This window comes from Coregonus lavaretus (genome assembly GCF_964263955.1).
Source record: "Coregonus lavaretus genome assembly, chromosome: 5".
Lineage (NCBI taxonomy): Eukaryota > Metazoa > Chordata > Actinopteri > Salmoniformes > Salmonidae > Coregonus > Coregonus lavaretus.
In genome coordinates this window covers 61,192,547-61,219,597 of record NC_139992.1, presented here as the reverse complement: position 1 = coordinate 61,219,597, position 27,051 = coordinate 61,192,547, and the positions used below count along the sequence as shown (strand labels likewise).

The 27,051-nt window shown below is 42.2% G+C and overlaps 1 protein-coding gene across 1 annotated transcript; it reads right to left on the bottom strand.

The window, feature by feature from the left end:
• Positions 1 to 27,051, bottom strand: LOC311129616 (ATP-dependent RNA helicase DDX18-like). The gene is made up of 14 exons (XM_084161960.1): positions 26,883 to 27,051; positions 25,967 to 26,158; positions 25,602 to 25,832; positions 19,799 to 19,934; positions 19,471 to 19,571; positions 14,885 to 15,084; positions 7,772 to 7,886; positions 7,507 to 7,646; positions 7,030 to 7,191; positions 5,531 to 5,683; positions 5,268 to 5,381; positions 5,051 to 5,107; positions 873 to 1,050; positions 1 to 645 (listed from the first exon to the last, which is right to left on the bottom strand). Exons 1-14 carry the CDS (start codon positions 26,986 to 26,988, stop codon positions 500 to 502), a joined length of 2,031 nt encoding a protein of 676 aa, XP_084018086.1. The 5' UTR covers positions 26,989 to 27,051; the 3' UTR covers positions 1 to 499.

The following is a 27,051-nucleotide window of genomic DNA, read 5'->3' as shown; positions in this document are numbered from 1 at the left end:
TGGAAGGGCTTGTTTTTTTAATATAAAAAGTATACAATAAATGGGAATTCAATGGTTGCAACGCTCTGAAATTCTGTGTGTGCCAACAAACGGTGTGGGTGTATATACATTATTTAAATTGGCCAGTAAAGTAGAAGGATGAAAATAATGCAAATACATTTATCAATATACAGTTCTGCATAATTAAATCAAAGACAGTCCATGGTAAAATCCAAATCTGCTGTAAGGAAAGGAATGCAGGGGATGTCTTCAACAGTTATTAGCCCACAGAGTCCTGTCACTAAAGACACAAAATACCTGTTCAGAAAGACACAGGTGGAGGCATTGGAGCGAAAACTGGGCCTCTTACAGGTGGCAAGAGACTGGTCTAACACACACAAATAGGGAGCAAGACACAATGCCCAGTACAGGGTAATAGATTGGTCTCTAGATAGAGAGCGAGAGGGGAGTGTGTCCAGGTCATGAAGCCATTTTGTAATTGCCCCCAAAGGACCGCAGGTTAGCGGGAGAATTGCCTCTTGTCCCCCTTGCCTTTGTTGACGTGCTTGAAGATTTTGGCTTTGTGAGCGGGCTTGCCCTTCTGGTAGCCGAAGCCGCCTCCTCCGCCCCTCTTTGTCATCTTCAGTCCTCCTTTGCTGTGAACGTCTGGAGAGGAGTGCTGGGTTAAGGGAAACACTGTACTGCACTGAATTGACCAATTGGGAATAGGCATTTATCGTTACCACCTGTAGGGGGGTGACAGAGGGATGGAATAAGGGATGTTTGCGAAAGTCATGAGAACAGACATTGACAAACAAAGTAAGACAATGCAACCCTTCAGAAACAACATTGATGAAAATATGCTCAGGCAACATGGACGTAGAAAAGGATACTGAGGTCGACGTAGGGAGGCACTTTAAAGCCGAAAGACTGTGCCACCATGGGGAGGTTGAGCGTGTTGACACTGTAGATCGCTTTGAGGGAATGCGAGTCGTACGCCCGCACGTAGGACTTGTAGGCCTCCTGAGCTGACTTGTGCAGGTAGTAGTTCTTCTCAATCAGCTTATTCAGCTGCAAAGAACAAATCGTGAAAACTACAAATTTTTCTGTGGATATGTCATTGAGATTAAGGCTTGTCAGATAATTGCACATACACTCCGCTACATATTTTTTTTGGACAGTGAGGCTTTATTTGGTTCTATACCACAGTATTTTGGATTAGAGATTAAATGTTTTATATGAGGCGACAGTACAGAATGTCAACTTTTATTGGAGGGTATTTTCAAATACAGTGCCTTCAGAAAGTATTCATTCCCCTTGACTTATTCAACATTTTGTTGTTACAGCCTGAATTAAAAATGGATTAAATATAGAAAGAATTGTCCCCCCCATCTACACACAATACCCCATAATGACAAAGTGAAAACATGTTTAGAAATGTTTGCAAATGTATTGAAAATTAAAAACAGAAATATAACATTTACATGAGTAATCACACTCCTGAGTCAATACTTTGTAGAAGCACCTTTGGCGGTGAATACAGCTGTGAGTCTTTTGGGGTAAGTCTAAGAGCTTTGCACACCTGTATTGTAAAACACTGCCCATTATTCTTAAAATAATTATTCAAGCTCTGTGAAGTTGATCATTGCTAGACTGCCATTTTCAAGTCTTGCCATAGCTTTTTAAGCCGATTAAAGTCAAAACTGATTTGGCCTTGTGTTTTAGGTTATTGTCGTGCTGAAATGTGGATTTGTCTCCCAGTGGCTGTTGGAAAGCAGACAAACGGGTTTTCCTCTAGGATTTTGTCTGTACTTATAGCTGTATTCGGTTTCTTTTTATCCTAACAAACTCCCTAGTCCTTGCCGATGACGAGCATACCCATAACATGTTGCAGCCACCACCATGCTTGAAAATATGAAGTGGTACTCAGTGATGTGTTGCATTTGCCCCAAACATAACACTTTGTATTCAGGACAAAAAGTTAATTTCTTTGCCACAAACTCAGCAAAAAAAGAAACGTCCTCTCACTGTCAACTGTGTTTATTTTCAGCAAACTTAACATGAGTAAATATTTGTATGAACATAACAAGATTCAACAACTGGAGACAAACTGAACAAGTTCCACAGACATGTGACTAACAGAAATTGAATAATGTGTCCCTGAACAAAGGGGTGGGGGTCAAAATCAAAAGTAACAGTCAGTATCTGGTGTGGCCACCAGCTGCATTAAGTACTGCAGTGCATCTCCTCCTCATGGACTGCACCAGATTTGCCAGTTCTTGCTGTGAGATGTTACCCCACTCTTCCACCAAGGCACCTGCAAGTTCACGGACATTTGTGGGGGGAATGGCCCTAGCCCTCACCCTCCGATCCAACAGGTCCCAGACGTGCTCAATGGGATTGAGATCCGGGCTCTTCGCTGGCCATGGCAGAACACTGACATTCCTGTCTTGCAGGAAATCACGCACAGAACGAGCAGTATGGCTGGTGGCATTGTCATGCTGGAGGGTCATGTCAGAATGAGCCTTCAAGAAGAGTAACACATGAGGGAGGATGTCTTCCCTGTAACGCACAGCGTTGGGATTGCCTGCAATGACAACAAGCTCAGTCCGATTATGCTGTGACACACCGCCCCCAGACCATGACGGACCCTCCACCTCCAAATTGATCCCGCTCCAGAGTACAGGCCTCGGAGTAACGATCATTCCTTCGACGATAAATGCGAATCCGACCATCACCCCTGGTGAGACAAAACCGCGACTCGTCAGTGAAGAGCACTTTTTGCCAGTCCTGTCTGGTCCAACGACGGTGGTTTTGTGCCCATAGGCGACGTTGTTGCCGGTGATGTCTGGTGAGGACCTGCCTTACAACAGGCCTACAAGCCCTCAGTCCAGCCTCTCTCAGCCTATTGCGGACAGTCTGAGCACTGATGGAGGGATTGTGCGTTCCTGGTGTAACTCGGGCACTTGTTGTTGCCATCCTGTACCTGTCCCGCAGGTGTGATGTTCGGATGTACCGATCCTGTGCAGGTGTTGTTACACGTGGTCTGCCACTGTGAGGATGATCAGCTGTCCGTCCTGTCTCCCTGTAGCGCCGTCTTAGGCGTCTCACAGTATGGACATCGCAATTTATAGCCCTGGCCACATCTGTAGTCCTCATGCCTCCTTGCAGCATGCCTAAGGCACGTTCACGCAGATGAGCAGGGACCCTAGACATCTTTCTTTTGGTGTTTTTCAGTCAGTAGAAAGGCCTCTTTAGTGTCCTAAGTTTTCATAACTGTGACCTTAATTGCCTACCGTCTGTAAGCTGTTAGTGTCTTAACGACCGTTCCACAGGTGCATGTTCATTAATTGTTTATGGTTCAATGAACAAGCATGGGAAACAGTGTTTAAACCCTTTACAATTAAGATCTGTGAAGTTATTTGGATTTTTACGAATTATCTTTGAAAGACAGGGTCCTGAAAAAGGGACATTTTTTTTGCAGAGTTTATTTTTGCAGTATTATTTAAGTGTCTTGTTGCAAACAGGATGCATGTTTTGGAATATTTGTACTCTGTACAGGCTTCCTTTTCACTCTGTCATTTAGGTTAGTATTGTGGAGTAACTACAATATTGATGCATCCTCAGTTCTCATATCACAACCACTAAACTCTGTTTTAAAATCACCATTGGCCTAATGGTGAAATTCCTGAGCAGTTTTTCCCCTCTCTGGCAACAGTTAAGGATGCCTGTATCTTTGTAGTGACTGGCTGTATTGATACACCATCCAAAGTGTAATGAATAACTTCACCATGCTCAAAGGGATATTATTTTTTTACACTACCAAATCAGTGCCCTTGGCATTGAAAAACGTCCCTGGTTTTTGTGGTTGAATCTGTGCTTGACAATCAATACTCAATTCAGGGACCTTACAGATAATTATGTGTGTGGGGTACAGAGATGGGGTAGTCCTTCAAAAATCATGTTAACCACTATAATTGAACACGGAATGAGTCCATGCAACTTATTATGAGATTTGTTAAGCACATTTTTACTCCTGGACTTATTTTACTTGCCATAACAAAGGGGTTGAATACTTATTGACACAAGACATTTCAGCATTCCATTTTTTATTAATTTCAGAAATATTCTACAAAACTAATTTTCACTGACATTATGAGGGAATAGTGTGTGTAGATCAGTGATAAAATCTAAATTTAAAGAATTTTAAATTCAGGCTGTTACAAAATGTGGAAAAGGTAAAGGGTGTGAATAATTTCTGAAGGCACTGTATATCTTTAACATTTTAGAAATGAAAGCACTTTATGCATCTAGTCAACTCATTTGAAGTATTTGGAAAAATTAACTTAGTGTACTGAAGTGGTCAAATTTTTTTGTATTTGGTCCCATATTCCTAGCACCCAATGACTACATCAAGCGTGACTACACATTTGTTAGATGCATTTACAGTTTGTTTTGGAAGTGCTTCAGATGTTGTGCCAATAGAAATGAATGGTAAATAATGTATTGTATCATTTTGGAGTCACTTATTGTAAAGAATAGAATGTTTCTGAATACTTCTACATTAATGTGGATGCTACCATGCTTACGGATAGTCATGAATGAATCGTGAATAATGAATCGTGAAAAAGTTAGAGGCCCAAAGAGCATACCCCCAAAACATGCTAAGCTCTCACCTTTACCAACAACAGGGGGGGGGGGGTAGCTGGGTGACCCAAAAAATATATTTAATCAATTTTGAAGTCAGGCTGCAACACAACTAAACGTGGAATAAGTCAACGGGTATGAATAATTTCTGAAGGCACTGTATATGAAAATACCCTCAAAGAAAAGTTGACATTATGTACTGTCACCTCAAAACATTTTATCTCCAATCCAAAACGCATGAGTATAGAGCCAAATTAAACGTTTTCGTTTCATTGTCCAAATAAATACGTAGGAGAGTGTATGTAAGAAGTCGCTTATCATTTGACCATTTCAACTAATTAGCCGTTGCAGTCCACTATGTGACAGATGTAATGTCAGTTAGCGCTGATGCACATGCAGTAATAAATGTGGATGAATATCTTACCTGACCCTGGATATCGGAGATCTTTGCCCAAGAGAATTCAAACTCACTCAAAGGAACCTGATGCAAGATAAAAACAGAATAAAAAATGTCATTTTAAAACATATCACTGCTGAAAAACGGTTAATCTTTTGCATGTTTTCCTTGTTTTGCTGTTGAGAGCTGGGTTGAGGTAAGGTCAGAGATGGTTGGGATAGAGATGGTTGGGTTAGGGTCTTACCTTGGCTTGTTTGAGGAAGCGCAGGAAGCCCAGCTCCTCTGGCCTGAGGATTAGGAGGGCATGGCCTATGCCGTTGATCCCGCGAGCCGTTCTGCCGACCCTGTGGATGTATTCCTAGGAAAAGAAAGAGGGAAGAAATAAGGAAGAGGGAAACAAATGTGAATGCTTCACTGAGGCATTGGCTAGAGATACCTATAGGCTAGGGGTTATTTCTGGCTAGTGTCGAAGATGCATGAAAGAGTGTCTCAAACTTCACTAGGTACCTTGGGGTCATCTGGGGGGTCATATTGGACGATCCAGTCCACCTCAGGGATGTCCAGGCCTCTGGCCGCCACGTCTGTACACAGCAGGATGCCCGAGTCGGCGTTACAGAACTGGAAGAAGGTGGTGGTACGCTTGGTCTGCTTCTGCTTCCCCTGAGAGATCAAAGCAAAAGGAGATGATTAGACGTCAGCCACAGGCTGCATTGACCACAGAGGATAAGACGCCTGGCTAAAGGCTTCCGCATGCTTCGGTTCGGTTGGCTAGACGAACTGAATGCGTATGCTCGCTTACTCCCTTAAAAAAAGACCTTCCCTTGGAAAATGAGAAAAAGCGGCAATAGTAATATTTGTTCATCTTGAGACGCCGTAGCCAAAATAGTTTGAATTAATCTAAGATAACTCAAATCTGTCATTTTTGCAGAGGAGATCTTAGTTGCGCAATTTTATACCCAACTAAGATGGTTGGTGCAGTATTTCTCATGTGACAAAATGTGCATGAAAACGAGTCGTCTATCGTTGAATGACAACACTTCACTGAAGAATCCTTACTGTTGACCAATGATCAACGAAGGGCGTAGACTTCTGCTTGCCTAGATTTCTTTTTTTAATGTGCACGAACAGCCAAACAAAAACGTCACAAAATGTTGTATATGCATGAATATAAGCACGAACTGTTGCGAACTGTTTCGGATGGGAAGCATGCAGCCTATTGCTGAACGAAACAGTACATGTTAATGTTTAATCCCACAGCGCAATATTTGTTCATATATGTTGTGTTATAATGAATGGTACACGGCCTTTAGACCCAAGTGTGGATGTACCAGTTGTCTCTGCAGCAGACAAATAAGAGAGAGAATGCCTTGTGGATTCAGACTGGGGTTCACTGTAGCAAAGCTCAAATTGAGTCAGATAATAGCCTGAAGACTTCTGACACAGAGTATAGGCTGCAATATGTTGCTAGTCTTGGAACTACCTTGCTGTTACTCGGGACACTTAGTTTGGGCATAATTATCGCCTGTGGTGTATATGGCTTGAGTGTCTTTTTGACTCAAAAGGGCTCCGAATAACTTCCTGAGACAAGCGAATGAAGTGAGTTGGGTCGTGTTCTGCAGGCATTAAACAGATAAACTGTCAGAAACGGGAAGGTACTATCTGAACTTGTCCCATAGGAAACACATTTTTGTTTTCCTTTGCAAAACGCTTAGCTATGGTGTGCCCTAATGTTTACAACCCTGAGGGGTATACTACAAAGCAGGATCAAGGAGTTAGCCAGCTAACTTGCCTAAATGTTATAAAATAAATTTACTTTTTTTTTTTTAAATAAAGATAAGCTTGAAATGAGCATGGTCTAATTGACTCAAGAACCCAACACGCATAATATTTTAGCTTAACGAACCCTAAAATCTGTAGTAATTTCTGGTTGTTTATCAAAGTTAGCTGGCTAACTCATTGATCCTGCTTTGTAGTATACCCCTCTGGACAGAGAGGTGACAACTCACGTGGATGGCCATGACGGGAAGGTCAATGTAGTTGAGCAGCTCGTAGTGGAACTTGACCGACATGCAGGATGAGAAGAACACCATAAGCTTCTTCTTGCGGTTCTTCTTCAGGAAGGTGAAGAGCAGCATGAAGCGCTTCTCTGAGGGACACACCACATATCCCTGAAAACCAAGACAACGTTTACATATCAGACCACGCATCCCTGAAGCACCAGAGAAAACCAGAAAACCACATTCCTGTCTGAAGTACACATTCTAACTGATGTGAGGTTTACCTATAACCTTGCCGTGGAGGAGACATGGCAGGGTCTCAAACGACCCAATACTCTCTAACCAAAAACAAAGCTTTGCTACTTTCAGATACCTCGAGTCTTGGGACAAGTGACGACAATCCGCTTAACTAGCAACAACAAGCTGACCCCCTGGCATGTCATGCATGAGTATCGTCACTCTGCAGCAGTGAGTAGTTTTGTTTACCTGCTCCAGGCCATCCACGGTTGCGTTGTCCTTGTTGTCGTCCACACCCACGTAGAGGGGCTCCTTTTTCAGGGAGATACGGGCCAGGTCCTCCACCTTACGGGTCTGGGTGGCCGAGAACAGCATGGTCTGCCTCCGCTCTGAAGAAGAATGCACGTTAGACATGTTAAAACACTGGGAGTTACACATAAAAACAGACAAATAGCATCAAACGCCATGGTACAGTATATGCAAGGATGGTTATGGCCATGATGTGGGTACATACTTGGCAGGAGTTTGATGATCTGCTTCAGCTCCTCCTCGAAGCCGACCTCCAGGATACGGTCAGCTTCGTCAATGATCAGACACTGGAGGTTCTTATACATGAAGCCGGCAGTATTCTACAGAGAGCAAGGGGGTGGGGAGAAACAAATTAAAAGTGCCCGGGACTGAATGTGTGCAAAAATCTAGGGCCGACCCCATTTAGTCGACTGGTCCATTGTTTGGTCGATAGGCTGTCGGTCGACAGATTTTTGGTTGTTGAGAGGTCGCAAATTGATTTGATTTATTTTATGGCAGACACTTGTCTGATTCACACCTGTCTCAGTGGACTAATCCATTGCAGAGGCTGCGGGGATGGCACAGTCCAGCACTCTAGGACAGGCATTGCAAGGGTATTTGCTTTGGCACGCCAAGCAATTTGAGAAAATTGAAAAAATAAGTGAAATTGCATTAGTTTCCATAAATGGCTACTGCTTTGGACCTGACACCGTTTGAGAGTATTCCTTAGGCCTACAGTATTTGTGAAGATGTGTCTTGTGTATATTTAAAAAATGTTGAGTCAAGAAGGGGAGTGTGGCTAAGATGCACAAGGCGCGTCTCTCCCCAGAATGTGCTCTCCCGCCAATGTGTGCATTCATTGTTTCATAACTTCATTGTATGACTTGTTTGATTGTTAGTGTCTATCAATGGCCATTACATATATCACTAGTATATTTACAGTTAATCCCCATCATTTCTAATCTACAATGTTTGTTTGGCTATGGTCATTTCTGTTAATGCATTCAATATATTATTATTACAGTCGTTTACCATTCTCATTGTCGGAGTGGACACGTTATTTGCAGAGCTCAAAACCCATGCTATACTTGTGAGAAACAAGTTTAGGTTTATTTCTTGCCATTTCCGAGTTTTGTCAATGTATTAATAAGTATTTTGTTTGGAGCTCTCCTGTCAATGTTGAGTAAGGATGCACAACTGATTACGCATAGGTGACCTGGCCTGCGCGCAAATATACACTACCGTTCAAAAGTTGGGGGTCACAAATGTCCTTGTTTCCGAAAGAAAAGCAATTTTTTTGTCCATTAAAATAACACCAAATTGATCAAAAATAGAGTGTAGACATTCTTAATGTTGTAAATGGCTATTGTAGCTGGAAACGGCTGATTCTTAATGGAATATCTACATAGGCGTACAGAGGCCCATTATCAGCAAGCATCAGTCCTGTGTTCCAATGGCATGTTGTGTTTGCTAATCCAAGTTTATCATTTTAAAAGGCTAATTGATCATTAGAAAACCCTTTTGCAATCATGTCAGCACAGCTGAAAACTGTTGTGCTGATTAAAGAAGCAATAAAACTGGCCTTCTTGAGACTAGTTGAGTATCTTGGGCATCAGCAATTGTGTGTTCGATTACAGGCTCAAAATGGCCAGAAACAAATAACTTTCTTCTGAAACTTGTCAGTCTATTCTTGTTGAGAAATGAAGGCTATTCCATGCAAGAAATTGCCAAGAAACTGAAGATCTCGTACAACGCTGTGTACTACTCCCTTCAGAGAACAGCGCAAACTGGCTCTAACCAGAATAGAAAGAGTGGGAGGCCCCAGTGCACAACTGAGCAAGAGGACAAATACATGAGTGTCTAGTTTGAGAAACAGATGCCTCACAGGTCCTCAACTGGCAGCTTCATTAAATAGTACCCGCAAAACACCAGTCTCAACTTAAACAGTGAAGAGGCGACTCCGGGATGCTGACATTCTAGGCAGAGTTGCAAAGAAAATACCACATCTGGCCAATAAAAATAAAAGATTAAGATGGGCAAAAGAACACACTTGACTTTTTCTTTGTAACTAATCTGCGTGCCAGTTATGATTTTCATGGAACAGTTTAATTACATTTTTAATAAAGCCTTCATCTCAAAATCAATGTCACGTGGTTCATCAAAATTCTATCTTAAAGTACCTTCTATTGCCAATATGTAAAAATAGCCTACATAAAGCCAACAAATAAAAACATTGCAGCCCGCAGGTAGAAAATATCCTGATAAAAATAAATATCCTATAAAATCACATAAGCCATGCATAGCCAGTCTGCATGGAACTGGAAACATTGTATCACCTATTGTATTAATGTTGTCATGCGCAAAGCTCATGCTAGCAAACTTGCAACATTGTATAAAATATTCTGGGCCCTCAGAGTTTCCGTGCCAGTGAGCTCCGGACATAGACACTGCTTGTTGTAGGCTATTTGCGCAACGGATCAGAAGTCATCAGGTAGGCCTATGACGTATTTACCGCATCAGAGCATGTCATTTTCCACCCCTTTCATACTGAGTGGTAATCGAAAGGGGAGCAGGAAAGATTTCTCAAATAAGCTACGTTTAGGAACTATTGTCATTCTCAAATGGATGTAAAAACAGACTTCGTTGACTTGCTGTTTGAGGCGAAGAAAACATTTATTTGAGAAGCTCCACAGTGATGGTGAGTTAAGACGATCACAAATAGTATCAGATCCCCAAATGGGCATATTTACAGGCCTACATTTGCACGCAGGCCAGGTAGACTAGTCCTACTTCTATATGCGTAATCAGGTGCGTGTCCATACTCAAGATTGACAGGAGTGCTCCAAAACAAAAATAATTAATAAATTGACAACTCGTAAATGGAATGAAATAAACCAACATGTATTTCTCACAAGTGTAGCCTAGGTTGTGCACTCTGCAAACAACGTGTCCACTCCTACAATAACTGTTAGATTTTAATAAGAATACATTTTATGCATTAACAGAAATGATAGAAACCAAACATTGTAGATTAGAGATGGGAATTAACGGGTAAATGTACTACTGGTGTGCCATTCCCGCGGCCTTACTCCACTCAGATAGACGTGAATCAGTAAGGCGTCTCGGTCGACCAACAGCCTATCGACCAAACAATCGACTAAATGCGATCAGCCCTAATGACAATAGTCCTCAATGTATTTGAAATCTCTTTCCAGCTCTCCCCTTTTTAATAAACACTGAATCTCAGCGTGAAATGAAAACATTTCATGCTTTGATCCAGCAGATGTCATAAAATGCCTTATTACTTCTTATCCTTTGCACAAATACAGATGTTCTGTTCTGAGCTCATTGGCGCAGGAAACTGAGGGAATAGTTGATATAACGCTGCAAGTTTGCTAGCTTCGGGCTGGACCCAGTTGATAGTTGATAAAAATGTTTGTTGCAGACAGGCAGAGCAGAGAGATTAATGAGATTGAAAGAACATGAACTGCCATGCATAGCCAATGTGATTTATAGGATATTTATTCTGATATTTTCTACCTGCAATGCTTTTATTTGTTGGTTTAATGCAGGCTATTTTTACCTAGTTGGCAATAGAATTGCATCGGTATATAGGCCTCTCTGCGATCTGCGCTAAATTATTTAGCTGCCAATGGCTCACGGTGTGTAATACAACATGTCCATTTGGCAGAGGCATGCGCTCTTACATTAGATTAATTTTAACTGAGATTTGTATCATTTTCATTTAGATTAACCACAAATGATTGAGATACGAAAACTATTATAATTGAAACTGTTCCACGAAAATGTGCATATGAAAATCGTAAATGGTTGAAATTGTAAGAAATTGTGAATTGGCACTCCACGTGAAAAAGGTTACCGGCAACTTCAGAAGCTCTACCTGTAGCTCAGTTGGTAGAGCATGGCGCTTGCAACGCCAGGGTTGTGGGTTCGTTTCCCACGGGGGGCCAGTATGAAAATGTATGCACTCACTAACTGTAAGTCACTCTGGATAAGAGCGTCTGCTAAAATGACTAAAATGTCAAATGTAACTGCAGAATCTGTGAAGGCCAGCAGCAGTGGGAGGGGTGGGTAAGGACCCATTTTTTTATTTATTATTATTCTTCTTCTTCTGGTTAGCTTGATCTCTGGCTCCCGTTTGAGTAATGAGTCTTAAAATCAGGGATATAAAAATAAAACTTTTTTTTTTTTGCACTGAACCATGCATCAGCTTTAAAATGCTAATTTCTAGTGACTAGATCCCTTCTTGAAATGCAGTTTAACTGTGTACTAATTAAACAAAGAATATGATCTACATGATCAGTCTGTAGTTAATGTGAACCTAACTCAAAGCAAAAACATTTAAGGAAAGCAATCCAATGTTATTTGTTGCCTAGACTTTACTGTAAATTACACTCAAGTTCACAGAATAAACAATACATTAATATTGCAGTTAGCCATGACAGCCTTTATAATAGAAAGCTTGTGACCACACACATATGTAAATAACACACTTGGGAAAAAATCATCTTAAAGTATAAATAGAATGAAACAGGCATTCTATTTTTTCTCTATTATAGTAGCTACGACTATAGTGGTCACAATAGTAGACGTCGATCAAGTGCAGAAGGCTACATGTGTGCAAAAATAACGTTCTGAGTAAAAAATTAAATAACCTCCCCTCACTCAACTGTTACAGTATGTCAAGTTCAACACAACAAAAGCAATCTCTTTGGGCTACACTACGCATTATTACATTGTACACTTTCTGCCTGTGTACATCTGCTCTGTTCCAGGCAGAGTACACCCGGCATACCCCTTTTTATCCACCGTATTGAAAAAGTGAGTGCTGTTACTTTCACCTCTAGGCATCCAGCTTAAACCTGGCCCAGCTCCAGCTACACTTCATCCCTGAATCCACTTGTTTAACAAGCAACGCCTAATTCTCTCATTCTTAAAATTAAACACATACTGTAGAGGGAAAACATTAATTCATAGATAGTAGTTAGTTCGATAGCGAGTTAACGTTTCACACAGATGGCCAGGTTCCAGTGATCAACTAACGTTATAGCTTGAGGAACGGCAAGGAGTCTTATACCAGTTAATACCATAGCGAATTGGTTCCTCGAGTTTACGTTACTAACGTTAGCTCATCTGATGTTGTAACGTTAGCTAGCTAGATGTCTGACTTTAGCCAGCTAATTTTCACACCATAAACTACAATTATTTGATCAGCTATGTTAGCTAATGTTGCTCAACATTTCTCTGGCTAGCTAACGAAGAACTCGATCCAGCTAGCAAGATACTTAATGCTAACAATTCTTGTTCCACCACACTTGCTCCCTCACCTTAAACTTTCCAAAAGCCAGCTGTTTTTCGGTTACAGCTCATGAAGTATGCTTCATCACCCCAGTCTCCGTCGTCAGGCTTCTCACCTACCGCTGTTGTCGTTCAGAGGACGCGCTGCTGTAACCGGACTAATTGCCTTTCCACTCTCCGCGGTCTTTCCAGAGCGCTGCATTGTTATGTGAACGATTAGCTGAGCCTTGGATACAGCCAGTAGTAATCCAAAAGTGTATACACAAATCACGTAGGTTACCTATTTTAGATTCAAAATGGCGAATTTCGGCGAAAGGTGACTAGTTTGAAGCTCTAATTAATTATTTCATCAAACTGTGTTTAAAGAATCCGACAAGCTCAGTGCATATAGTTCATTATATTAAAAACACTTAGGGTGTGTTTATATGGAAAAATACACGTTTTAAAACTTCTACCAATCGATTCGTCGAAAGAACAGATGACTCTCAGTCGACCGAGTTGTTTTTTTATAAGTCGGGGACACTGAAACATTATATACTTAACAGAAATATAAAGGCAACATGTAAAGTGATGGTCCCATGTTTAATGCACTGAAATAAAAGATCCCATACATTTTTCATAAACTCAAAAAGTGTATTTCACACAAATGTGTTTACATCCGTTAGTGAGCATTTCTCCTTTGCCAAGATAATCCACCTGACAGGTGTGGCATATAAAGAGGCGAATTAAACAGCATGATCATTACGGAGGTGCACCTTGTGCTAGGGATAATAAAAGGCCACTAAAATGTGCAGTTGTCACAACAATGCCACAGATGTCTCAAGTTGAGGGAGCGTTCAATTGGCATGCTGACTGCAGGATTGTCCACCAGAGCTGTTGCCAGAGAATTGAATGTTAATTTCTCTACCATAAGATGCCTCTGTCGTTTTAGACAATTTGGCAGTACGTCCAACTGACCTCACAACCGCAGGCCACGTTACCAAGTCAGCCCAGGACCTCCACATCCGTCTTCTTCACCTGCGGGATTGTCTGAGACCAGCCAGCCGGACAGGTGATGAAACTGTAGGTTTGCACAACCGAAGAATTTCTGCACAAACTGTCAGAAACAGTCTCAGGGAAGCTCATCATCCTCACCAGGATCTTGACCTGACTGCAGTTCATCATCGTAACCGACTTCAGTGAGCAAATGTTCACCTTCGATGGCTACTGGCACGCTGGAGAAGTGTGCACTTCACAGATGAATCCCGGTTTCAACTGTACCGGATAGATTGTAGACCGTGAATATGGTGTCGTGTGGGCGAGCGGTTTGCTGATGTCAATGTTGTGAACAGAGTGCCCCATGGTGGCGGTGGGGTTATGGTATGGGCAGGCATAAGCTACGGAAAAACAAACACAATTGCAATTTTCGATGGCAATTTGAATGCAGAGACACCGTGACAAGATCCCGAGGCCCATTGTCGTGCCATTCACCCGCCGCCATCACCTCATGTTTCAGCATGATTATGCACGGCACCACGTCTCAAGGATCTGTACATAATTCCTGGAAGCTGAAAATGTCCCAGTTCTTCCATGGCCTGCATACTCACCAGACATGTTACCCATTGAGCATATTTGGGATGCTCTGGATCGACGTGTTTGACATCGTGTTCCAGTTTCCGCCAATATCCAGCAACTTCGCACAGCCATTGAAAAGGAGTGGGACAACATTCCATTGGCCACAATCAACTATGCGCTGCATGAGGCAAATGGTCACACCAGATACTGACTGGTTTACCTTTTTTGGGGGGGTATTGGTGACCAACAGATGCATATCTGTATTCCCAGTAATGGGAAATCCATAGATTAGGGCCTAATGAATTTATTTAAATTGACTGATTTCCTTATATGAACTGTAATAGTTGTTTGTTCAGTGTACAGTCTGATCCTTAGTCAACATTGTGGTGCTCAGAGGTTACCTGGTCCCAACTTTGATATACATGTATGAAAAGTGCTTTAATACAGTTACTGTTCTTATGGTTACCTGCAGGTGGTCTAACAATCTGCCGGGGGTGGCCACCAGGATGTTGACGCCATTGGCCAGCCTCTGGGCCTCGGCCGTGCGGTTGCTGCCGCCCATGATCAGGCCGAAGGTGTGCACATGGTGGGTCATCAGCTCCTTCATCACACCGTACGTCTGCATGGCCAACTCGCGCGTTGGGGACAGGATCACCACGCCCGTGCCTTGGGATAGTGGGGAGCAGGGTTCTGTCTTAGGCACATTTCAGTTCAGTTCCTAGCCCCTTCCTTTAGTCTAGAACAGGGGTGGGCAAACCTTTTGGCTCAAGGGCCACATTGAGTTTTTGCAACCAAGTGAAGGGTCACATACTATATGTGTGACAAAACATGTGAAGCCTTTATTCATTTTCACATTGACACGCAACTACTAGTGTACTGCAGAACAATTCTACCCTAGTTTGTGAACAAACATTTCGCTAAATTGATATAATTTATAACATCACAGACACAGTCAAACACACAGATCCTGTATCTCTACCCTTGTAAAGTACAATCAAACTTAGTAACAAACTTAAAAACATGCAAAATGTAACCGCAGAAGTGTAAAAAAACAATTTGTGCAACATATGGTAAGAGCATCCATTTCATTTGGAATGGTCTGTTTTTGAAAGCATATTAAGGAACAATTCTCATCTCCATTGTGAGCCATATTTACAGTTATCCAATCACCTAAGCCAAATCTGACGGAATGTTACTACCTATATCCAAGTGCATTGCTGGATAATTCTCACTGCATAACCACCATGAAAAAGCATAATCCTTGCCTACCCCAGTCACGGTTATTTGAGTCTTAATGTGAACAATGGGTCTTGTCACCTCTCTTGGCAAGGGTATCAACGTCTGGTGTCAACTTTGATGTAGAGATTCTCAGAACAGCTGACAAGTGGTAATTTGTTAAATTTGACCTGTGACGGGATTTGTTGTAATTCATGAGAACGTTTGGTCACACACATACAGTTGAAGTCGGAAGTTTACATACACTTTAGAACTCGTTTTTCAACCACTCCACACATTACTTGTTAACAAACTATCGTTTTGGCAAGTCGGTTAGGACATCTACTTTGTGCATGACACAAATAATTTTTCCAACAATTGTTTAGACAGATTATTTCACTGTATCACAATTCCAGTGGGTCAGAAGTTTACATACACTAAGTTGACTGTGCCTTTAAACAGCTTGGAAAATTCCAGAAAATGTCATGGCTTTAGAAGCTTCTGATAGGCTAACTGACATAATTTGAGTCAATTGGGAGGTGTACCTGTGGATGTATTTCAAGGCCTACCTTCAAACTCAGTGCCTCTTTGCTTGACATCATGGGAAAATCAAAAGAAATCAGCCAAGACCTCAAAAAAATGGTAGACCTCCACAAGTCTGGTTCATCCTTGGGGGCAATTTCCAAACGCCTGAAGGTACCACGTTCTGTACAAACAATAGTATGCAAGTATAAACACCATGGGACCACGCAGCCGTCATACCGCTCAGGAAGGATATGCGTTCTGTCTCCTAGATATGAACGTACTTTGGTGAGAAAAGTGCAAATCAATCCCAGAACAACAGCAAAGGACCCTGTGAAGATGCTTGAGGAAACAGGTACAAAAGTATCTATATCCACAGTAAAACGAGTACTATCTCGACATAACCTGAAAGGCCGCTCAGCAAGGAAGAAGCCACTGCTCCAAAACCGCCATAAAAAAGCCAGACTACGGTTTGCAACTGCACATGGGGACAAAGATCTTACTTTTTGGAGAAATGCCCTCTGGTCTGATTAAACAAAAATAGAACTGTTTGGCCATAATGACCATCGTTATGTTTGGAGGAAAAAGGGGGTCTCTTGCAAGTCGAAGAACACCATCCCAACGGTGAAGCACGGGGGTGGCAGCATCATGCTGTGGGGGTGCTTTGCTGCAGGAGGGACTGGTGCACTTCACAAAATAGATGGCATCATGAGGAAGGAAAATTATGTAGATATATTGAAGCAACATCTCAAGACATCAGTCAGGAAGTTAAAGCTTGGTCGCAAATGGGTCTTCCAAATGGACAATGATGCTTGTGGAAGGCTACCCAAAACATTTGACCCAAGTTAAACAATTTAAAGGCAATGCTACCAAATACTAATTGAGTGTATGTAAACTTCTAACCCACTGGGAATGTGATGAAATAAATAAAAGCTTAAATAAATCACTCTATTATTCTGACATTTCACATTCTTAAAATAAAAGTGTTGATCCTAACTGACCTAAGACAGGGAATTTTTACTAGGATTAAATGTCAGGAATTGTGCAAAACTGAGTTTAAACGTATTTGGCTAAGGTGTATGTAAACTTCAACTGTATGTGGACCCGAATAAAACAAGCATCCTTTGGGCACTTTTTTCATTCAGTGAGCCATAGACCTGGTCTATTGTTGCTGTTTTGTACTTCTCCATCAAAGCACTGTCACATTGGATGTCGATTAGCTCCAATTGTGTGTCTGGATGTGCTTTCTCACTGTCGAAAGACAGGGGGCATGACACAAACTCCAGCTCAGTCTTGGTGAAGTCGGAGAAGCGGCGGGAAAACTCAGCATGCAGGTCGATCAAAGTGCTACTGTATGTCTCAGTGCGGCACTGCGATGTGGGCGCGTTCAGTGCCGGCAGGGATGTAGCTCAGTTGATAGAGCATGGCGTTTGCAACGCTAGGGTTGTGGGTTCGATTCCCACGGGGGGCCAGTATAAAAAAAATATATATATATATATGTATTCACTAACTGTAAGTCGCTCTGGATAAGAGCGTCTGCTAAATGACTAAAATGTAAAATGTAACACTCTTTTACAAACTCCCCTTCAGCAAAAGGCTTGCTATGCTTTGCAATTTTATGCACCACTACGTAGCTTGCCTTCGTTACAGAGTCTTGAGTAGAGCACCATTTAGTAAACATATTTTGTTGGCCTTTTAAGTTTGTGGCAAGTTGAGGCCTTCCTTGCCTTTTCCTGAGAGGACAGATTGCTAGCGTAGGTAGCATGCTTGCTTGAAAAATTGCGATTTAGATTATATTCCTTAAAAACTAACACATTTACATTTACGTCATTTAGCAGACGCTCTTATCCAGTAACACTTTCTTTGCATATCATACATACCGCCTTATGTCAAATATTAGTAAAAAAGTATTTTGCTGTCCATTCTTTTAAAAACACGACATTCAGAGTCCACTTCTCATTTTCACAGCACTCATTTTTCACGTGAAAAGTGTTCAAGCAATGACGTGGCTATGATGACTGAGGACATTCTGAATCTGACTGTAGGCCCAAATACAGAGCGTGCTGCCAGGCTACTGCGGCATCTATTGGAGGTTGTTTGTATATCACGGAATTAGTAATTTTAAGCCAAAAAATTATATTTAATACATTTGTTTAATGTATTATTTTTTTTATTAAAGTTTCCAGCGTGCCGTACTTTGCCCCCCCCCCCCACCCCCCGGTCTAGACCCTACACCTTTGATGTTAGCAGAGCTAGTAAGACTGGATGGGTGAAAGGTAATGAGGGAAATTGTGCCTAGTCTACTGGAGAGTTAAGTCAAAACATTGCCATATTGCTTACTCCTACCCAGTCCTTTCATATATTCGTGAACACCTAAAGGGGTCTACACACTCTAAAGAGACAGTAGATACGGAGCGTAGCGCAGTGTTGAAATGTAGTTTTTAGTCACAAAAAGGGTGGCTCCTTGTAATATGTGCCGACATTCAACATACTTTTGTGCTACCTGAAAATGAAATGCGCCTTATCATTCCTTCTGGAGCCGTGGGGGCAGTGTTGTCTCTTGGTTCCTTGATCTGATCTACAGGCTATGCATCAAAGTAGCATTGATAACCAAATATAATCTCAGCAACTGTTCAAACAATTAACCCTACATTGTAGCCTTATTAGAATCCCCCCCCCCCCCCCAAAAGGTATTTTGTTGTGAAGTAATAACTACTGCTACACAGTAAAAACAGCTGGTAGCCATGTGCCTTCTCTATTTTTAGCTGATATGGGAGCAAATACATTGAAGCAGCATATTAAATTGGGATAATGTTGTAAGTTAGACTGGCGAGTAGGCTAAAAAAATATCTGCCAGGGCAAATTATTTCACATGAGCGACATGTGGGATGCTAAAAGGCTAGCTTGCTTGCTCTTTTTAGCCAGCTACCTAGCAAGCTGCTAGCGGAGTAACCTACAGCTTACTGGCAGGCACAAAATATGGTAATGTAAATCAAACCTTAACTTTCATTACATGTAGGCCTAGCTATTATTTAAATATGCAGTTGGTTCTTTCAAATTAGCTTACAGTTGTGATGATGTTATCAACAGAAAAATCTCTGCCATCACCCCTTGTGATCTTTGTTATTTGGGAGTCTAGAAATGCATGGACCGGCGAGGTATCACGTTACCAAAATGTGTCCGCTGCTCCATAAATCTGACTCCACCCAAGCCCGCATATAGATATATGCACGTGAAGCTTGTAGCGTTATGGTGCAGAATATTTATAACATTGCTTCAACCATCTACATTGGTTCAATCTTCTACTAATCTTACCGTTTCTAGGCATGAACTTGAGTTTGTAGATGAGCTCGATGGAGGGGATGAGGAAGGCCAGGGTTTTACCACTGCCAGTCTTAGCAGCAGCCAGGACATCTCTAGAAGATTCAAAAGATAAAATAAGGGAGTCATCGATCAAGCCAAAACAATATTAGTTCTTTATCAGTCCTGTAGGGCTGATTCTAGGATGCAAGTCACCAACTTTTGGTGGTCCTGGATGGATTTTACAGAGCTCTGCTTTAGTCAGCCTGGTAGAGTTGCAGGGATACATGAACAGGTGGCGATTCTGCCTAACATGAAACTTAGCGATAAACTGTAGGCGTACCTTCCCTCCAGTAGGGGCCGTATGCTTTTGTGTTGGATCTCAGTCATGTGCTCAAAGCCCATCTCCTTCACACCCTTTAGAGTGTTCTCACTCACCAAAGAGGCTAGAGAGGCAAATGACGTGTCCTCAAACGCACCTGAGATACAGAAACCACAGTTCAGAGTTCCCACCTTCGTGGGTTTAGCATGGAAGGGCTCTAGTCTAGCACTAACACATAGGGATGGGCACGGTTATTCTAACATCCAAACTGACGTTGGTATTTGAATAGGCCTAGTTGCGAGAGTAGGTCTATTCATAAAAATAAATAAAAATCATAGGCCTATTTTTAAAATGAAAAGGCTTTGTCTCAATTAAATAAAATTATCCATGTGACATTGCTACAGATACGGCTATACCATGACATTTGAAATGCTTAATTTAATAAAACAAACTTTTGAGTCGTTTTCATGACGTGCACCCAATACAAAGACATAGGCTACTGTATAGCCTACACAAGTTTCACGCGTGTAGCTTGTTGTTTGCACTACAGTCAGAGGCACCATGTGCAGCAACGTGAAGTGGGAGATCACTAATCAATGCAAAAATGGAAGTGAAATTACAGAATAAAGTTAGATAAATGAGTAGGCTACAATGAGCAACCGACAGGTAGGCTGTTGTTTAATCTGAATGGAATGTTGTAGACAAGGAAGGGGGAGAGCAGTAAAATAGCCTCAACTAGCCTAGTTAACATCTGACTATCTTAGCTAGCTACTTTACATCGATTTGATGCAGTAAAGACAGGCACTGCCAGATGGGATAACAGATAACCTATGGCATTAACATGTATGTCTAACTAGCGCGAGTCAGTGGCTACTTTTTCTCTCTCCCTCTGGTGTCTCACACACCGCTGGCCCCTGCCCAACTTTCTTAAAGTAAAATATATATATATATATATATATATACACACACACATACATACATACACTGCTCAAATAAATAAAGGGAACACTAAAATAACATCCTAGATCTGAATGAATGAAATAATCTTATTAAATACTTTTTTCTTTACATAGTTGAATGTGCTGACAACAAAATCACACAAAAATTATCAATGGAAATCAAATGTATCAAATCAAATCAAATTTTATTGGCCGCATGCGCCGAATACAACAGGTGCAGACATTACAGTGAAATGCTTACTTACAGCCCTTAACCAACAGTGCATTTATTTTTAACAAAAAAGTACAAATTAAACAACAAAAAAAGTGTTGAGAAAAAAATAGCAAAGTAAAATAAAGTAACAGTAGGGAGGCTATATATACAGGGGGGTGCCGGTGCAGAGTCAATGTGCGGGGGCACCGGCTAGTTGAGGTAGTTGAAGTAATATGTACATGTGGGCAGAGTTAAAGTGACTATGCATAAATAATTAACAGAGTAGCAGCAGCGTAAAAGGATGGGGTGGGGGGGCAGTGCAAATAGTCTGGGTAGCCATGATTAGCTGTTCAGGAGTCTTATGGCTTGGGGGTAGAAGCTGTTGAGAAGTCTTTTGGACCTAGACTTGGCACTCCGGTACCGCTTGCCCTGCGGTAGCAGAGAGAACAGTCTATGACTAGGGTGGCTGGAGTCTTTGACAATTTTGAGGGCTTTCCTCTGACACCGCCTGGTATAGAGGTCCTGGATGGCAGGAAGCTTGGCCCCAGTGATGTACTGGGCCGTACGCACTACCCTCTGTAGTGCCTTGCGGTCGGAGGCCAAGCAGTTGCCATACCAGGCGGTGATGCAACCAGTCAGGATGCTCTCGATGGTGCAGCTGTAGAATTTTTTGAGGATCTGAGGACCCATGCCAAATCTTTTCAGTCTCCTGAGGGGGACTCAATGCCTTCCTCTTGCAGGAACTGCTGACACACTCCAGCCACATGAGGTCTAGCATTGTCTTGCATTAGGAGGAACCCAGGGCCAACCGCACCAGCATATGGTCTCACAAGGGGTCTGAGGATCTCATCTCGGTACCTAATGGCAGTCAGGGCTGTGCGGCCCCCCAAATAAATGCCACCTCACACCATGACTGACCCACCGCCAAACCGGTCATGCTGGAGGATGTTGCAGGCAGCAGAACGTTCTCCATGGCGTCTCCAGACTCTGTCACGTCTGTCACATGTGCTCAGTGTGAACCTGCTTTCATCTGTGAAGAGCACAGGGCGCCAGTGGCGAATTTGCCAATCTTGGTGTTCTCTGGCAAATGCCAAACGTCCTGCACGGTGTTGGGCTGTAAGCACAACCCCCACCTGTGGACGTCGGGCCCTCATACCACCCTCATGGAGTCTGTTTCTGACCGTTTGAGCAGACACATGCACATTTGTGGCCTGCTGGCGGCGGTAGCAGTCCTGCTGCTGGGTTGTTGCCCTCCTACGGCCTCCTCCACGTCTCCTGATGTACTGGCCTGTCTCCTGGTAGCGCCTCCATGCTCTGGACACTACGCTGACAGACACAGCAAACCTTCTTGCCACAGCTCGCATTGATGTGCCATCCTGGATGAGCTGCACTACCTGAGCCACTTGTGTGGGTTGTAGACTCCGTCTCATGCTACCACTAGAGTGAAAGCACCGCCAGCATTCAAAAGTGACCAAAACATCAGCCAGGAAGCATAGGAACTGAGAAGTGGTCTGTGGTCACCACTTGCAAAACCAGTCCTTTATTGGGGGTGTCTTGCTAATTGCCTATAATTTCCACCTGTTGTCTATTCCATTTGCACAACAGCATGTGAAATTTATTGTCAATCAGTGTTGCTTACTAAGTGGACAGTTTGATTTCACAGAAGCGTGATTGACCTGGAGTTACATTGTGTTGTTAAGTGTTCCCTTAATTTTTTTGAGCAGTATATATATATATATATATATATATAAATAATATGCCATTTAGCAGACGCTTTTATCCAAAGCGACTTACAGTCATGCGTGCATAAATTTTTTTTTTTTGTGTATGGTGATGCACACACACAACTATATACACACACACACAACTTTCTCAGACTGCGGATATCTCAATAAAATTGATATTATTCTCATTTTAAATGCCCATCCCTACTAACACACAACACAAGTAGACTGCCTCGGGATTACCTAGAGCAGTGCTTCTCAATTATTTTCTGTTACGCCCCCCCTAGGAAGAAGTAAACATTTCGCGCCCCCCAACTCTCCGCTGCGACTGTAAATAGTATCATTTGTCTATAAAATTGTTATAAGTACAACTCTGCATAACATTGTATCCTTATTAACATTAAATACAGATCAACTTACAACAAATAATAACTTTATTAACATTGTTTTTTAGTCTGTAACAGAAAATACTTAAAGTGCATCAATTTGCCTGAAATTAAGAAAATAATTCAAGCCTTATTTAAACTGTAAACATTTTTTGACCATTTGATACTGAAAAATAAAATAAAATATAATCAATAAATAATAATAAATTCAAATTGATCAGCAACATTAACTCAGGAGCACAATATATGAAACACTTTGACCTATAAAACAAAAATGAATAAAACAATTTGTGCTGATTTTTTAAAAATCAAAATGAGGAAGTCAGGATTAATGGCTACAATGAGCACGTTTTGCAGTGCACAGCTTTTCGAAACAGGGTTTGAAGCATGATACTGCAACTCTCAGCTCCTGCTCAATGTTTAGCTGGGACCTGTACTTGGTCTTCAGTGCAGCAACAGCAGAGAAGCCAGTCTCACAAAGATAAGATGTTGCAAAAGGAAGAAGAATGCCCATGGCCCTCTGCCCTAAGAGTGGATACTGCCTCTCTACACTCAGCCAGAATTCACTCAGTGTCTGTGATGTGAACCTCAGTCTCAATGTGGAGTCAGACGTCATATCAATGAACTGGTCCTCCTCTGCAGAGCTGAAACCAGTTGGAGCTGGTGCATTGAAAGGATCTCTCACCCAGTCATATTGGGAACTGTTTTCAGGGAAGTACTTTTTAAAGAATCCCATCAGTGATTAAATATGCTCCTTAATATATGGAATCACTGAGGTGGCATCATAGTCAGTAGTGTCAACAAATTCATGCAGGTTCTCGAATGAATCAGTATGTCCTTCATCAAGTCGCCTGCCCCACATTGCAAGCTTTCGAGTGAAAGAGCTGACCTTGTCTGTGACCTGAGGGAGGTGTTTATCTTTCCCTTGAAGCTGTAGATTTAGTTCATTTAGCTTTCCAAATATGTCACTCAGGTAGGCCAGTTTTGCCAGGAAGTTCTCATCACTAAATTTTTCTGCGAGGTCATACTTGTGCTCCTGCTCCGAAAACATTCTTATCTGCTCTCTGAGCTCAAAAACTCGGGACAAGACTTTTCCTCGTGACAGCCACCTTGCTTCACTGTGAAACAGCACAGCTTGATGTTCAGCTCCCATCTCCTCACAGATAGCAGAGAAGACTCTTGTTTTTAGTGGTCTGGTCTTTATAAAATTGACTACACCTACAATGTCAGTCATAACCTCACTTAATTCAGAGGAAAGGTGCCTTGAAGCCAGTGCTTCTCTGTGTATAACACAGTGTGTCCACTCAGCATTAGGTGAGGCCTTCTTGATGAGTGCCCGAAGTCCTTTTCTCATCCCTGCCATGGTCTGTGCACCATCACTGCAAACACCAATGCAGTTCTCCCACTTTAGCCCATTCTCAGTCAGGAAGCAGTCCAGCATTTTGAATAGCTCTTCAGCTGTGGCTCTGTCTCTGACATATTTACAAAAAAGTAGATCCTCACACAGGGAGTTTGTCATGTCAAAACGTACATAAGCGATAAACAAACAGTCTTTGTTGCTGTCAGTTGCTTCATCGAACTGTAAGGCAAAACGTTTGTCTTTGAGTTTATCTACCAGCTGTTCTTTAAGATCGTTAGCAATGTCATTTATACGTCTGGCGACAGTGTCATTGGACAGAGGGATAGTTTTTATTTTTGCAGCACTTGCGTCATCCAGCATGACAGAGACCATGTCTAATGCTGCAGGCAGTATCAGCTCCTCTGCTATGGAGTGGGGTTTTTTGCACTGAGCAATTTGGTACGCCACCTTATATGATGCTAACAGTGCTCGCTGGTTTACTGAAGTAGCATTCACAAAGCGGGACGATTGTTGGCAATATTCGGCACGTTTTCGCTGAAAAAACTCAAGCGGCTTATCAGCGTGATTGGGGTGTAATGTCTTTAAGTGACGCCTTAATTTATTTGGCTTCATGCTGTCCGCTGCCAACATTTTTAGACACAGTAAACATACCGGTCTTTCCTCGTCTCCCACCGTAGTCACAGTGAAGCCAAGCGCTACATACGCTTCGTCATATTTCCTCGTCTTAGCTTTCGGGAGACTTACGTTTGTCTCATTATCTCAGTCTCTCTCCGCCTTTCTTTTCATCCCTGTTAAATATTTTTCCATGGTGTCTCTTAAGGGTTTGTTATCTGCACTTCATATCTCCTGCTCTGTGCTGTGTGCTCTTGTTCGGTGCAAAAAAACCATACTACCTGGGGGAAAAAAAGCACGTTCCACGGGGTCACACGCGCCCCCCCTGGCATTGCTCCGAGCCCCACCAGGGGGGCGCGCCCCACTATTTGAGAAGGACTGACCTAGAGTAAAGGACCATGGTTACCAGGAAAACACAGAATATTATACATATTTGTATGCTGGCAGAGGCACAATTGTAAATAGTTCCTGGCCCATATCTAAGACTGAGAAATGATTGCTACACATAACATGCACAATTGACAAGGCTAACATTTGGTAGTGTAAAGGCCTCTGATTGACCTATGTCTATATCATTGAACATTGAATACCTGTCAAGCCAGATGGGAGCTCTGGTCCATCTTCCTCTTCATCATCCCCAAACTTCTCTCTTTCCCCCTTTTCCACCTCATCCTCACTTCCCTTGTCATCGTCGCCCTCTTCATCCTCCTCCCCCCATTCAAGAGGCTGTGTGGGTTGGTCTGTGGTCTGATCAGCATCCTCATCTGTCACATTCAGCCCCCTCTCCTCCTCCATATCCTCCTCCTTGGATTTTTTCACACCTACATTAGAAACATGTCAATATTATTTGACATGGACAAGATTCACTACTTGGGAAACTGACACTTTTAGCCATTTACCCCATGAATGGTTCAACAACCATTCTAATAAATTACTGAGTAGTACACAACATTACCTGGCAATTCAGTGGTGTTGAGCTTCCTTTTCTTTTTCTTCTTGACAAAATGTTCTTCTGTGTCCACCTCTGCAGACACATTCTTCTCTTTTTGCTGCTTATTAGTGGGTTTGGCATTCTGTGGCTTTGACATTGCAGTGGCCACCTGACTCCTTTCATCACAACACTCCTCCGGAAGTCGGTTTGCGTCGTCTGTGAATAAAGTAACGTTACACAGAATATAAAATCACATCAACCAGGCTATCTAACAACCAATGCCATGTAGCTAGCTAGCAAACGTTAGCTAACTGACTAACTAACCGATTGGCAACTTCTTCATTCAGATATGGCAGATATCAATAACGGGAAGAGATCAATGTCTCAAAACCTCACTTGTACAACAATGTTTCGAAATTGCCGAATTAGTAGTTAAATAGCGTAGCATTGCAGTAGGATTTTGGTGTTTTACTTATATCTAACGTTAGCTAAAAAAATTGAACAGTTGTAGGTCCCCTGTAGCTCAGTTGGTAGAGCATGGCGCTTGCAACGCCAGGGTTGTGGGTTCATTTCCCACAGGGGGGGCCAGTATGAAAATGTATGCACTCACTAACTAAGTCGCTCTGGATAAGAGCGTCTGCTAAATGACTAAAATGTAAATGTAGTAGCTAACGTTAGCTAGAAAAACACCACAAGCTAACGGAATGGGGATCATGTTCATTCACTCGTTACAATCGTCGAATTAACTACGTGTATGAACTAAAAGACTGTCTTTAATGCGTGACTTCCGATATAGACAATCAACTCTGCAGAAACATCCACCAGAGACATACTAGATAGTTAAGCAAACTAACATAGCTAGCTACTTAGCCTTGCTTCGAGGTTGGCTAGCGCGAGTGTCAATACAACTTGTCGACAATGATACTCGAAAAACAGTTACCATTATCTTCCTCCGGTTTCCGTTTCTGAAGTAGCTTTCGCTCTTTGTTCTTTTCGCTTCTTTTCTGGATTTTCTGCCGAAGAAGCCTCATCTGAAGATCTGCCATGATTGCAGCTGAGCGCACACACACGTGGAAATCCTCTTACTCTTCTTATTTTTTTCTTCTGTG